This window comes from Hemicordylus capensis, chromosome 8 (assembly GCF_027244095.1).
Source record: "Hemicordylus capensis ecotype Gifberg chromosome 8, rHemCap1.1.pri, whole genome shotgun sequence".
Taxonomy (NCBI): domain Eukaryota; kingdom Metazoa; phylum Chordata; class Lepidosauria; order Squamata; family Cordylidae; genus Hemicordylus; species Hemicordylus capensis.
Genome location: NC_069664.1, coordinates 6,388,838 through 6,401,690, shown reverse-complemented (window position 1 = coordinate 6,401,690; position 12,853 = coordinate 6,388,838). Strand labels below are relative to the sequence as shown.

Sequence of the window (12,853 nt, the reverse complement as noted above, 5' to 3'; positions counted from 1 at the left end):
TGGGAAGGTGCATGAAGGGAAAAGGTTAACCCCATCTGACCCAGCCCTATTATATTTTATTTTTGAAATGTATTAATTGCCTTTCACATCATCCTGAGGCATAGATTCCCACCAAAAAGGGTGATGCTGGTGAGTCTGTGACCCTTTCTTGTGGCTGTCACAATGCAGATGTATTACAATGGTGAGGAGGAATAAGGAATGCTTGCTTCTTAAATTTAGGGTAGCCACATCCTGGCTCCCTAAATCCAGGTGCCTAATGTGCATATTGTGTAAACTGGCTTGAAAATAATTTCTGAGCAGAATAGTGACTGCACGTTTTGCTCCAGAACTCCACTTCTACAAGGGCTGGAGCTTAGCTTTAAAAGAAAAAAGAAAGAAGAAAGAAAGAAAGATGAAACCCGGGCAAATCCAGGTGGGCTAAGCAATCTGGGCGAGATGCTTAAAATCTGGGTGAAACTCAGAATTCCAGGGGGGGATAGCAACTCTACCTAAGCTAGTGCCTCTGGGTGCCTGGAGATTTTTGGATCTCTGAGGCGTGCTTAGAGGTAGAGTTCCCAGTCTTTTAAAGGGTGGGCGCACCACATGCACACAGCTCTCTTACTAGAAAGGAACAGAGAGTTTTTGGTCTGTATGCATGTTTACTGCTTAGGAGAGAGTTGTACTACTTTTACATGGAAAAGCAGTACATGAATATTCACTGGCAGCATCTCTCTTCAGGACCAAGCAGGTACTGCCCTGTGTCCCAACATGTCCTATATTGCCAGACATAAGAAGCATTTCTCGGCAATGCCCTCCAGGCAGCAGGAGAGCAACGGTCCGTATGCAACCCCAGCACAGCATCCCTCCAGTGTCTGCTGCTGATGTCTACTGTGCATATTATATTATTATTATTTATTAGATTTCTATACTGCCCTTCCAAAAATGGCTCAGGGCAGTTTACACAGAGAAATAACAAACAAAATAAGATGGATTTGTATGCATATGCATTGTATGCAGACGGTGAGTCTTCTGGGGACTGGGAACCATCTTACGTTTTCTGTACAAACTGCTGTGAAAACGTTGCTGGAAAGCAGCATAGAAATATTCCTGATGTCCCACATGATGCACAAGGCAATACTGGTGTTCCCAAGTGGTTGGTGCTGCTCTGTGCATGGAAGCGAGCCCCGGTTGGGGGTGGGGTGCGGCACAAGAGTGCCATTGCACAACAGCTTAAAATGGCAGCCCGTGCTTGTTCCGCGTTACTTAGCCATGTGAGTTCTGCAGCACAAGTATGGGTGCGCTGGTTTTCAGCGGCCACGCAACATTGCTGGAGCTGGCTTCCACATGCACAACTGACTGGGAACACCGGATGTTGCCTTGTGGAACAGCTGCCATATACCGAGTCAGACCATTGGTCCATCTAGCTCAGTACTGGCAACACTGACTGGCAGCAGCTCTCCAAGGTTTCAGGCAGGAGCCTACCTAGAGATACTGCCAGAGAGGGAACTTGGAACCTTCTGCTGTTCCCAGAGCATCTCCATCCCCTAAGGGGAATACCTTACAGCACTCACATGTAGTCTCCTATCGAAATGCAAACCAAGTCAGACCCTTCTTAGCAAAGGGGACATTTCATGCCCGCTACTGCAAGACCAGTTACCTAATGGCGCAGCGGGGAAATGACTTGACTAGCAAGCCAGAGGCTGCCGGTTCAAATCCCCGCTGGTGTGTTTTCCAGACTATGGGAAACTCCTATATTGGGCAGCAGCGATATAGGAAGATGCTGAAAGGCATCATCTCATACTGCGCGGGAGATGGCAATGGTCAACCCCTCCTGTATGCTACCAAAAGAGAACCACAGGGCTCTGTGGTCACCAGGAGTCACTGAATCAATGGCACACTTTACCTTCACTGCAAGAGACCAGCTCTCCTCCTCCCCAGCTGGCATCACGTGGGCCAATCATAGTAATATTCAACTGAGGTTTGGAGTGGGAGAGAGAATATCCTGAGAATCTTTGAGAAGTAGAATACCTTTTAATTCAAGCCTGCTTTTTTGGCTGGGCGGGGTCAGAAGGGGGCTCCTTAAAACCTTAGCTAAGAATGGAGAATTTAAAAACAGGCTGATGATGCATTTCTGTGACCTGTCCGGAGCCTTCCGGGGTGAGCTAAACAATCAAAGCAACAGAACAGTACAGCACCATGCTGTGGCGGGTTGATCATGGTTTACCTTTACAGGACCATGTGTGGCAATCACTTCAACAGCTGCACAGCAGACCTTGTCTGCAGCTATCATCTTTTCCATTACAAAGGAGTCCCTGCAGTGATCTGTGGCAAGCCGCCTGCTGCTTTCTGGCCACGTGTAAAGACAGCAACTGCAGGCCCTCAGATAGCACCCTGAGCCAAATGAATCACTGCTCCGAGAGAGCAAGAGTGGGCATCACCCTAGGGATGGAAGGGCTGAGGTCACCCTTAGACTGGGACGGGACAAGGAGGAATCAACAGTGTAGTCATATGGACAGGCTGAGCTTTTTTTTTTTTTTTTTTTTTGCCCCTGAGAAGTTGCTTCCCTTCCTTCCCAGAGTGGTGAAAGTTCAGGACAGTTGTCTAAACGTTACTGTCTGCTAGACAAGGGGGCCTTGAAGACCCTTTTGTAGAAAGGGGGAAAGGAGCTTCCTTTGAATTGGGTTTGTTTGTTTTTTTAGCTGCTTTATTGTATTTTAAAATCTTTGTTCCCAATCATCGATTGGTTTTTAACTGTTTCATGATATTTGTGAACCACCCTGAGCTATTCTGTAAGGCAGTCTAGAAATCGAACAAATAAATAAATAATAAATAATCAATTTACAAATCCACAGGCTGTAAAGCAGAGCAGAGCATAATACATGACACACCCAATTCCTATGGGCCAGCCTCCTCAAAAGAGACAGAGCCCCATAGCTCAAGAGTAGAACACTTGCTCTGTATGCTTAAAGGAACATAACAAGCTGCCATATACTGAGTCAGACCCTTGATCTATCTAGCTCAGTATTGTCTTCACTGACTGGCAGCGGCTTCTCCAAGGTTGCAGGCAGGAGTCTCTCAATGTACTGTATGCTTTGGTAATTTGTTGGTTCAATAAAAAAAATCTTGTCCTGTCTTGGAGATGCTGCCAGGGAGGGAACTTGGAACCTTCTGCTCTTCCCAGAGCGGCTCCATCCCCTGAGGGGAATCTCTTCCAGTGCTCACACTTCTAGTTTCCCATTCAAATGCAACCAGGGCAGACCCTGCTTATCAAAGGGGACAAGTCAAGCTTGCTACCAGGAAACCAGCTCTCCTCTCCAAGTCTAAAGCTGAATCACTGGGATCTCATAGGATCAAAGAGTTGGAAGAGACCTTAAGAGGTCTTCTAGTCCACCCCCTGCTCAGTGCAGGAATCTGTGACAGCCTCCCTGACAGACCCTCTCCACCCCGCCTTTGTTTAAAAACCTCTAGTGAAGGAGAGATTACCACCCTGCAAAGCAGACTGATTGTCAAACAGAATCTCAGTTAGCAGGGCTAGAAAAGACCCTTGGAGTAGGGCTGCACAATGTCAGCCCTTCAGCGGTTGGACTACAACTCCCATCACCCCCTGCCACAGTGGCCAATAGCCAGTGGTGATGAGAACTGTAGTCCAACAACAGCTGGAGGGCCAAAGTTGCACAACCCTGCTGTTGGACCTCAACTCCCATCAAAGGCCATTCTGGCTGGGGATGATGGGAGTTCTAGTCCAACAACGTCTGGGGCCCCAAGTTTGAGAACCCCTGCAGTACTGGACTAAGAGGGTCTAATGGACTGACCATCATAAGGCAGTTTCATCTGTAGATACATGTGGACCTCGATATTTGCAAGGGTTCTGTTCCAGGCTGCAGCCGCGGACATGGAAACCACAAATATTGAGTTAATGAACCTATAGGATTGTGGGGGTTAGATTCCTGGTTGGCCAAAGACTGGCCAACATTTGCAGGGGGGGCGGGATGAGAAAGCTTCTTACCTTTCTCTGCTGCTCCCCGAGATGTGTTGTGGCTGAAAACCAGCATCCCCCCTATTTCTTAAACAAAGATGGCAGCCATTTTGTGGCTCCATTTAAAAAAAACACAAAAGCGGTTGGAAATGACCTACGCGGTCATTTCTGACCACCTCTGACCCACAGATATGTGAGGTTGGCATGTCCCCCCACCACGTATGCGGAGGTTGGGTGTTTTTTTTCCTGACTGTGGATACACAAATCCTCAGATATGGAATCCACAGATCACGAGGTCCTCCCCTTTCTTGCATTGCCATCCTATTTATCTGAAACTAAGACAAGTCCCCTTCCCCCTGCAAGTTTTTTTTAATATTAGAAATTGCTGGTGGTGGGGGCGTGGGGTTCATCTTAAATTTGGAGTCTTCTTCTTTTTGGATAAATTCAGGGATGGCCTCTTTTTGAAAAGAAGGCATCTTAAATCCAGAGCTGTCTTCTATTTGGGTAAATACTGTATTACTGGGAAGCAGGAGCTTGGGAATATTGCTTGTGGAAGTCATTTCTAAGCTTTTGCCCCAAAGGGTCTGGCATAACAGTTAAGCTGCTGAGCATAAGACAGTATGTGCCAGAGGATGTTTTCCTACCTAGCAGTTTCCATGCATGCAAGGCACAGAAGACGACCCGGGCACTGATCAGCCAGCTGCAAATGAAATGGTTTTGATAAACAAGCCAAAATCGCTGCTCCTTCACATCCTGCATGGAGGATTTAACTTCGTTCCCCTCTCCTCCCACCCCCAAAGCTGTGGGATTTTGCATGTTGCTAGGAACGGTCAGTGCAAACTGATTCATCAGGATGGAATGGAACGGCCTTGGATTAACCTCCTGCACTTCAATCCTTAGAAAAGCAGAGGCAAGAGAAACTAACTTGGATGATTAATATCTGAAGCATCCAAGAGAGAGCTGACCTCTGTCTAGACTGGGGCCTGCTTTTCCCCTGCTTCTGTTCTGAGAATTCAACGATTCTGGGGGAGACATCTTGGACTTCCGTGACTTCCCCCTTACATGAAGTTGTCCCCAAGAGAACTCTGCTGGAGTATGGAACGCCTCCCACTCTTCCAAGCAAGCTGGTATCAGACATGCTTGGCACGGCTATAATACAGGAGCATTAGATACACATGGAGAAAGGGTGAAGAGAGACAAGAGCCTTTCCAGATTGCCATTTATTCTAACATGAACATAAATTGTGATGAAATATTTTCCTGGGGCCATCAGGATGACGTCAAAAAACGCCGCACTATTTCTTAGTGCCATTTGCTGACTATCTGTGAATGAGCCATCCTGTTTAGGAACTGCTTTAAAAGTAGCGTTTTTAAGGGATGGGTTTTTCATGGATTCCCCCTAGATTGTCAGCAAATGGCACTAGGAAATAGCACAATATTCTTGGACATCATCTGGATGCCCCAGAAAACCTCTCATTGCAATTTGTGTTGCTCAGCATAGAGTAAACTGCCATCGGAAGCATCTTGTTGAGCAGTGAACTCATCCTGCACAAACGCCTAAGCCAAATCAAGCCCAGGAGTTTCTCACACCCAGCTTTTAATTTGCATCTCCTCCGGAAATTTGGAGGTCTGTGTTCACATATCGGCCAAATTTACCCCAAAGTCCCTGCAAGCTATCAGGGAGCACTTCACATACAATTTGGGTTTTTCATCAGGTGCTAGAGTGTTGCTTGATTTATATTGGGGGTAAAAAAAATCCATGTTGTGTTGTTTTGGGGGGGCAACTTCAAACTCCCCCAGCTCATAAGAATCACTTGGATCTTTCCCTTTCCAACAGAAGCCAGCTCAGCTGCAGAGTGCTGACTGGCTGACCTATGTAACAATTGTGGAACCACCCCCTTCCTCACTCAGAGCCTTGAACAGAGTTAAAAACAGTGATTCACTGTTCAGAATGGGTTCAGAATGGCCTCAGACACACAAAGGTGTAGATTACGCCTGCTAACTGAGCAAAGAGGCATCTTTTAAAGTGGTGATTCTCTTATGTTTAGCAGGGGGAGAGCAACTGGCCCTACCGTCCCCAGCACAACATCCCTTCAGTGGCTGTTGCAAGGCTAAAGGAGAGCAAGTCTTGTGGTAGCAAGCATGACTTCTCCCCTTAGCTAAGCAGGGTCTGCCCTGGTTGCATATGAATGGGAGACTAGAAGTGTGAGCACTGGAAGAGATTCCCCTCTGGGGATGAAGCCACTCTGGGAAGAGCAGAAGGTTTCAAGTTCCCTCCCTGGTTTCTCCAAGATAGGGCTGAGAGAGACTCCTGCCACAACCTTGGAGAAGCTGCTGCCAGTCTATGAAGACAATACTGAGCAAGATGGACAAATGGTCTGACTCAGTATATGGGAGCTTCCTATGTTCCCAAGCATGAGGCTAGATCTGCAGAAGGCGGGAAACATGCCTTGGAGGTAGATCCTACCTGGATCAATCGTGTACCACCTGCCTATCAAAGTTCTCCTAAGTGGAACTCAAGGAGCATGCACGCCGACTGCAATTACTGCCGTTTACAAAACAGATGGGACGCAACTTGTCTCCACAGGCCTCAGCAGAGCGGCCAAGGCTATGCAGGGCGCTGGGCCAAGCCCTGGAATTCCAAGTGGCACATACCTCGACTTGGTTGAGCTCGGAGTCATCAAAGCGGAAGCCGGGGATCCGTGTGTCGCTGCAGATCACGCCGACGTCCTCCGTGTGCTTGCAGTCGTTGATGCCCCAGCCGTTCGAGTTGCACGCGGCTAGTGTCTTCTCCCTGCCCGAACAGTAGACGTTGTCCAGCCAGATTCTGCCTGCAAAGGAAGCCAGCAGCAGAAATAAGTGACTGCAAGGGTCTGCAGCAGGGGCGTAGCGAGTCCTGAAGGGGCCCCTCCACTTTTTGTGTGTGTGTGTGGCGCCATATACATAGAGAGAAAGAAGGTTAGAAGGGAAAGAAGCTTTAGCCTCCTCCTGCTATAGAGGCAGGAGGCAGCAATTTCACATTTTCACAATGAAATAAATCTCACTCCACCACCCTCTGTCTCTCAAGAGCCCAAATGCAGACTTTTGCCCTTAATAAATATTTAGATATAAAAAGAGAACTTTGATTTAAAAAAAATGCTTAATACAATATTGCATTGTTGAATTTTAGCACAGTAGCCCTTAAGGCTGTGGGAGGAGAGCTGGTCTTGTGATAGCAAGCATATGACTTGTCCCCTTAGGTAAGCAGGGTCTGCCCTGGTTGCATATGAATGGGAGACTACATGTGAGCACTGTAGGATATTCCCCTTACTAGGGGATGGAGAAGAACCTTCTGGGAAGAGCAGAAGGTTCCAAGTTCCCTTCCTGGCAGCATCTCCAAGATAGGGCTGAGAGAGATTCCTGCCTGCAACCTTGGAGAAGCCGCTGCCAGTCTGGGTAGACAATACTCAGCTAGATGGACCAATGGTCTGACTCAGCATATGGCAGCTTCCTATGACCTATGACTATGACAAAGGCTGGTTGTTTAAGTGTCACAGCCCTTCCTTGAAAGTGCTCAAAGAGCTCCTGGAAATAGGGCATGGGTTTTAATGATGGACAGTCAAAAACAGCTGTAGGGTGCCAGGTGATATTCTAAGCATGCCTTGCATGGTGATATTCTAGGTGATATTCTAATCATACCATTTCTGGGAGCAAGGCTCCCAGAAATCTTCCCTCAGTCTCCTCTCCTGCTGGGACTGCGTTGAGTGGTGGAGGAGGCCCCTTCGAGGCAGTGGCCCGGGTTCTTTGAACCCATTTGCACAATGGTAGCTCCGCCCCTGGTCCTCAGACTGCACCACACTGGCGGAACGGGCATGCATTTTCCTCCACGGGATCTTGCGCACAGCCCCAAAGGCAGCCCAGCCATCCAGGCATCTGGATCCAGCCCCATTCAGGGGAATGTCATCCATATGGTGGCCATATTCTAGCTTTCCAAATCTGGGTGCCTAGTTTGCAGATTATGTAAATTGTCTTGGAAATAATTTCGGAGCAGAATAGTGATTGCATGTTTTGCTCCATAACTTAAGCTTAAAAAAAAAATCTGAAATCTGGGTGGGCTAAACAATCTGGGTGAAATGCTTAAATTCTGGGTAAAACTCAAAATTCTAGGGGGCATGGCAGCTCCAGTCTTCCAGCCCCATCACCCCAGGAAAATGGAACCCAGGAGACCCAGGTTCAAATTCCCACACAGCCAAGAAGCTTAAGTGGTAATCTTGGGCCAGTCACTTTCTCACAGCCTAGTCTACCTCAAAGGGCTGCTGGGAGGATAAGAGGACCATGTATGCCTTCCCAAGCCATTGGTTGGGATTAAAATGGAATCAAAAATAGTTTAATCTCAGCATTCTGGCAACCTAGGTAACTGGGCACTGATCTTCCAGCTTCACACCAGAGCAGAGAGGTATAAAGGAAGCTGCTTTATACTGGAGTCAGACCCTTGGTCTGTCTAGGTCCGTATTGTCTACCCTGACTGGCAGCAGCTCTCCAGAGAGGATTCTTTCCCAGTCCTTCCTGGAGACAGACTGAGTCAGATCACTGGCCCATCTAGCTCAGTATTCTTTACCCTGGCTAGCAGCAGCTCTAAGGTTTCAGCCAGGGGTTTCTCCCAGTCCTATCTGGAGATGCTGCTAGGGAATGAACCTGAGATCTTTTGCATGCAAGTATGCAGATGTTCTTCCCTTGAGCTACGGCCCCATCTCCGAAGTGAAATCCTTACAGAAAATGGTGTTCAAATGTAGTCACCCATCCAAATACAAAGCAGGGCAGATCCTGCTTAGCAAAGCGGGCACTTCATGCTTGCTGCCACAAGACCAGCTCTCTTCCCCTTTGACCACTGAGGCTAGGGATGCTAGGAGTTGTGGTCCAATAACATCCAAGGCACAAGCTTGAGAACCCCGGACCTATTCGAGGCACACGGAGCTTTTGAAGCCCTTTAACTCGCATCTCCTCCGGAATGGAGGGTGGCGTGTGTTCACCTACTGGCTAGATTTACCCCAAAGTCCCTGCGATTAATCGGGGAGCAGATCACACACAATTCAGGGTTTTCACTGCGTGTTAGAGTGTGTCGCCCAATTTATATTCAGGGTTAAAAAAATCATCTATCTGCAGCGGGTTTGGGGGAGAACGTCAAATTTGCAACAAAGCCTCCCCTTAAACTCACGGTGACACCTGCTGTGTGTAACAGTCCCTGGTGCATGTGTCTGCCAGCAGAAGGCCAAAGGAAAGAAAGACAGTGCAGATATTCTCCATGCATGCGAACAAGGATGGGCTTACCTTCCCCCTTGCCAAACTTAGAACCCGGGATCCAGGAAACAGCCTCCACGTAGCCTAGCTGCCGACAGATCACGTGGGCGTTGTGGATGGAGAAATTGTCGTCACAGACTGTGCCCCACTCTGAGCTGTGGTACACCTCCACCCTCCCTTCGTTCGGCTTCCTCTGCAGCCCCGCCAACCGCAGCTTGATTTGGGGGTACTCCTCCGGGGGGCTCTGCGGCTGTCCTGGATCGCCAGAATAGTGCTGCCAGTGCCCATACTGAGCGAGGGTCAGAGGGCTCAGGGAGACAGAGAGGAAGGAGGAGACCAAGCAGTGGTGAAGGCAGAAATCCAGGATCCGTCCCATTTCTGGCAGCAGCACTCCTTTCAGAAGCCAAGTCTTTGATTGACAGAATTCAGCAGAGGGTTACGAGGAGGCTTGTCTGGGCTGCTGAAATGAAACAAACCAAACTTTTTAAAAGACGCAAACTTTTTGTATCCTTCTCTCCGAGAGCTGGTCTTGTGGTAGCAAGCATGCATTGTTGCCTTTGCTAAGCAGGGTCTGCCCTGCTTTGCATTTGAACAGGAGACTACATGTGTGAGGGTTGTGAGATATTCCCCTCAGGGGGTGGGGCCGCTCTGGGAAAAGCACCTGCCCGCTTGCATGCAGAAGGTCCCAAGTTCCCTCCCTGGCAGCATCTCCAGATATGGCTCAGAGAAACTCCTGCCTGCAGCCTTGGAGAAGCCGCTGCCAGTCTGGGTGGGCAATACTGAGTGAGATGGACCAAGGGTCTGACTCTGTATAAGCCCTGTTCAGACATTAGACACTTGTACAGTGCTGGCAGAAGGTTGCTGGTTCAAATCCCCGCTGGTACTATATTGGGCAGCAGCAATATAGGAAGATGCTGAAAGGCGTCATCTCATACTGCGCGGGAGGAGGCAATGGTCAACCCCTCCTGTATTCTGCCAAAGACGACCACAGGGCTCTGTGGACGCCACGAGTCGACACCGACTCGACGGCACACTTTACCTTTACCACTACCACTGAACTATTGCCCCATCCTCATGGTTCAATACCTGGCATCTGCAGATAGGGCTGAGGAAAATTCCTGTCAGAAATCCTGGAGAGCTCCTGCCAGTTATCATAGAGAATACTGAGGTAGAGAGTGAGCAACTGGCACTAACCAACCCCAGCACTGCATCACGTCAGTGGCAGCTGCTGCTGTCTACCTTATGTTTCTCTTTAGACAGCGAGCCCTTTGGGGACAGGGAGCCATCTTTAAGTTAATTAAACAATTATAATTGATTTCCTTTTGTCAACTGCTTTGAGACCTTCTGTTGAAAAGCAGTATATGAGGTCACTCACACAATCAAAAACTGTTCGGGAGCTTCGTGGGCTCCCTAAATTCGGTTGTGCGGAAGCAAAATAAGAGGAAAACCTGGGTAGAGGCAATTGTGAGGATTGCTGGGTGCTTTCCAGATTAGACTCTGCAATGGGGTCACAATTTATCTCTGAAGCGTGCTTCCGCACTTCCTGCATCGTGACACCCTTCGCGGACAGCAGAGTGCCGTTCACATTTCCAATGCCTTTTTTTAAATTTAATTGCTGCGATATAAAGCTAGGACGTCGTATATCCAGCGTAAGAAAGTTGCTGTTCGGGGAGACTGCTCCCCCTGCTGTTTACGTTTTGAATGCAACTTGCCTGAACGGAGACATTTTGCTGCTGTTGAGCAGCTAGTCTGGAAAGCACCCAGGTCTTGTGGTAGCAAGCATGACTTGTCCCCTTAGCTAAGCAGGGTCTGCCCTGGTTCCATTTGAATGGGAGACTAGAAGTGTCAGCACTGTAAGATATTCCCATTAGGGGATGGAGCCACTCTGGGAAGAGCAGAAGGTTCCAAGTTCCCTCCCTGGCAGTATCTGCAAGATAGGGCTGAGAGAGATTCCTGCCTGCAACCTCAGAGAAGTCGCTGCCAGTCTGTGTAGACAATACTGAGCTAGGTGGACCAAGGGTCTGACTCAGTATATGGCAGCTACCCACGTTTTTCTCCTACCTTGCTTCCACACACAACTGAAAATTGGGAGCACACACAGATCCCAAATGCAGATAGAACACAGTTTTTGATAATGATGACCTCTATAAATGTGTGTAGTAGTAGTAGTAGAAGATGAAATGGTCTGACTGGGTTCCTCTGAAGCTGCCTTCAACCAAGAGAGAGCCAGCCTGGTGTAGTGGTTAGAGTGCTGGACTAGGACCAGGGAGACCTGAGTTCAAATCCCCATTCAGCCATGAGACTTGCTGGGTGACTGTGGGCCAATCACTTCTCTCTCAGCCTAACCTACTTCACAGGGTTGTTGTGAGGAGAAACTTAAGTATGTAGTACACCGCTCTGGGCTCCTTGGAAGAAGAGCGGGATATAAAATGTAAATGTAAAAAATGACTTGGTTGAAAGCAGTTTTATAGGAAGAGAGCCAGACCCTCAATCCCTCTCACTCAGTATTGTCCATGTTCACTGGCAGTGGCCCTCCAGAATTTCTGAGGGGAATTGCTCCCAGCCCTATCCGGAGAAGCAAAGAATGGAACAGCTGTTACGTGATCACTGAGTGACAAACCCAAGACTGAATGCTTCCCCTACAGAGTCAGTCAGACTGCAGTCTGTTCCCTCCCTGGGCCCGAGTGGATGGATGTGGGGTGGGCAGCACCACACCGGGCCTATCCTGTAAAATATTCCCCTCAGGGGATGGAGCCGCTCTGGGAAGAACAGAAGGTTCCAAGTCCCTCTCTGGCAGCATCTCCAAGATCAGGCTGAGAGAGATCCCTGCCTGCAACCTCGGAGAAGCCGCTGCCAGTCTGGGTAGACAGTACTGAGCTATATGGACCAATGGCCTGACTCAGTATATGGCAGCTTCCTATGTTCCCTATCCTGTTCGGATTGCCCCCAACCCCAGAACTTTGATCCATTTCATGTTATTTGTATATCCTGCTTTTTGACACAACAATGCTCTCCAAGAGGCACACAATCAAAATATGCACATAAGCACGGAAACTAAGGTTAAGGAAACAATGAGAAATATTATTGTGAGGAAATGCAGCTCACGAATGCCTGATACTGTACTCCCACCCTGCCCCGAGGTCTCTGAAATGAGGGACATTATTCCTCCCTTTTGTCATTGCATGAGGGTAATTTCTTGCCTCTTGTCACTGAAGGGACAAAGCCTTAATCGTAGTCCAAAAACAGCTTGGTGGGGGGAAGATGAGCAAGCCTGGCCTAGAGTAACCCCTAGTCCATCACAATATTTTAATATGTTTAATTATATATATATATATTAAAAGTACAATCAGAGAGAAGTTAACGAAATACTTGCTTAAATATAACACATTATAGGTAGACTAAAAGTGGGAGGTGGGAAACTTATAAATGCTGATGTGTTTTTCCCCCATGGGGCCCCATCCCAACCCCCAACCCCCCAAAGCCTGGTGAGGACCCATAAATGTAGCAGTTTGGCTGGGGGAGCTGATGTGGGGTGGGTAAAGCTTAATTAATGAGACCCCATAATTTGAGTCCACATCTTTAAACTGATGCACATTGCAGCTCTACACAAAATGCAAACAAT

The 12,853-nt window shown here is 48.2% G+C and overlaps 1 protein-coding gene across 2 annotated transcripts in view; it reads right to left on the bottom strand.

The window, feature by feature from the left end:
* Positions 1-12,853, bottom strand: part of LOXL2 (lysyl oxidase like 2) — a 106,771-nt gene that overhangs the window by 74,737 nt on the left and 19,181 nt on the right. The window contains exons 2-3 of one of the 2 annotated variants that reach the window (XM_053269372.1): positions 9,262-9,691; positions 6,610-6,785 (exon numbers count right to left, since the gene is read on the bottom strand). In XM_053269372.1, the coding sequence (XP_053125347.1) occupies positions 6,610-6,785; positions 9,262-9,607 (522 nt within the window). In that variant the 5' untranslated portion in view covers positions 9,608-9,691. The remainder of the gene's footprint in view (positions 1-6,609; positions 6,786-9,261; positions 9,692-12,853) is intronic. The other variant, XM_053269373.1, reaches the window with a different exon arrangement.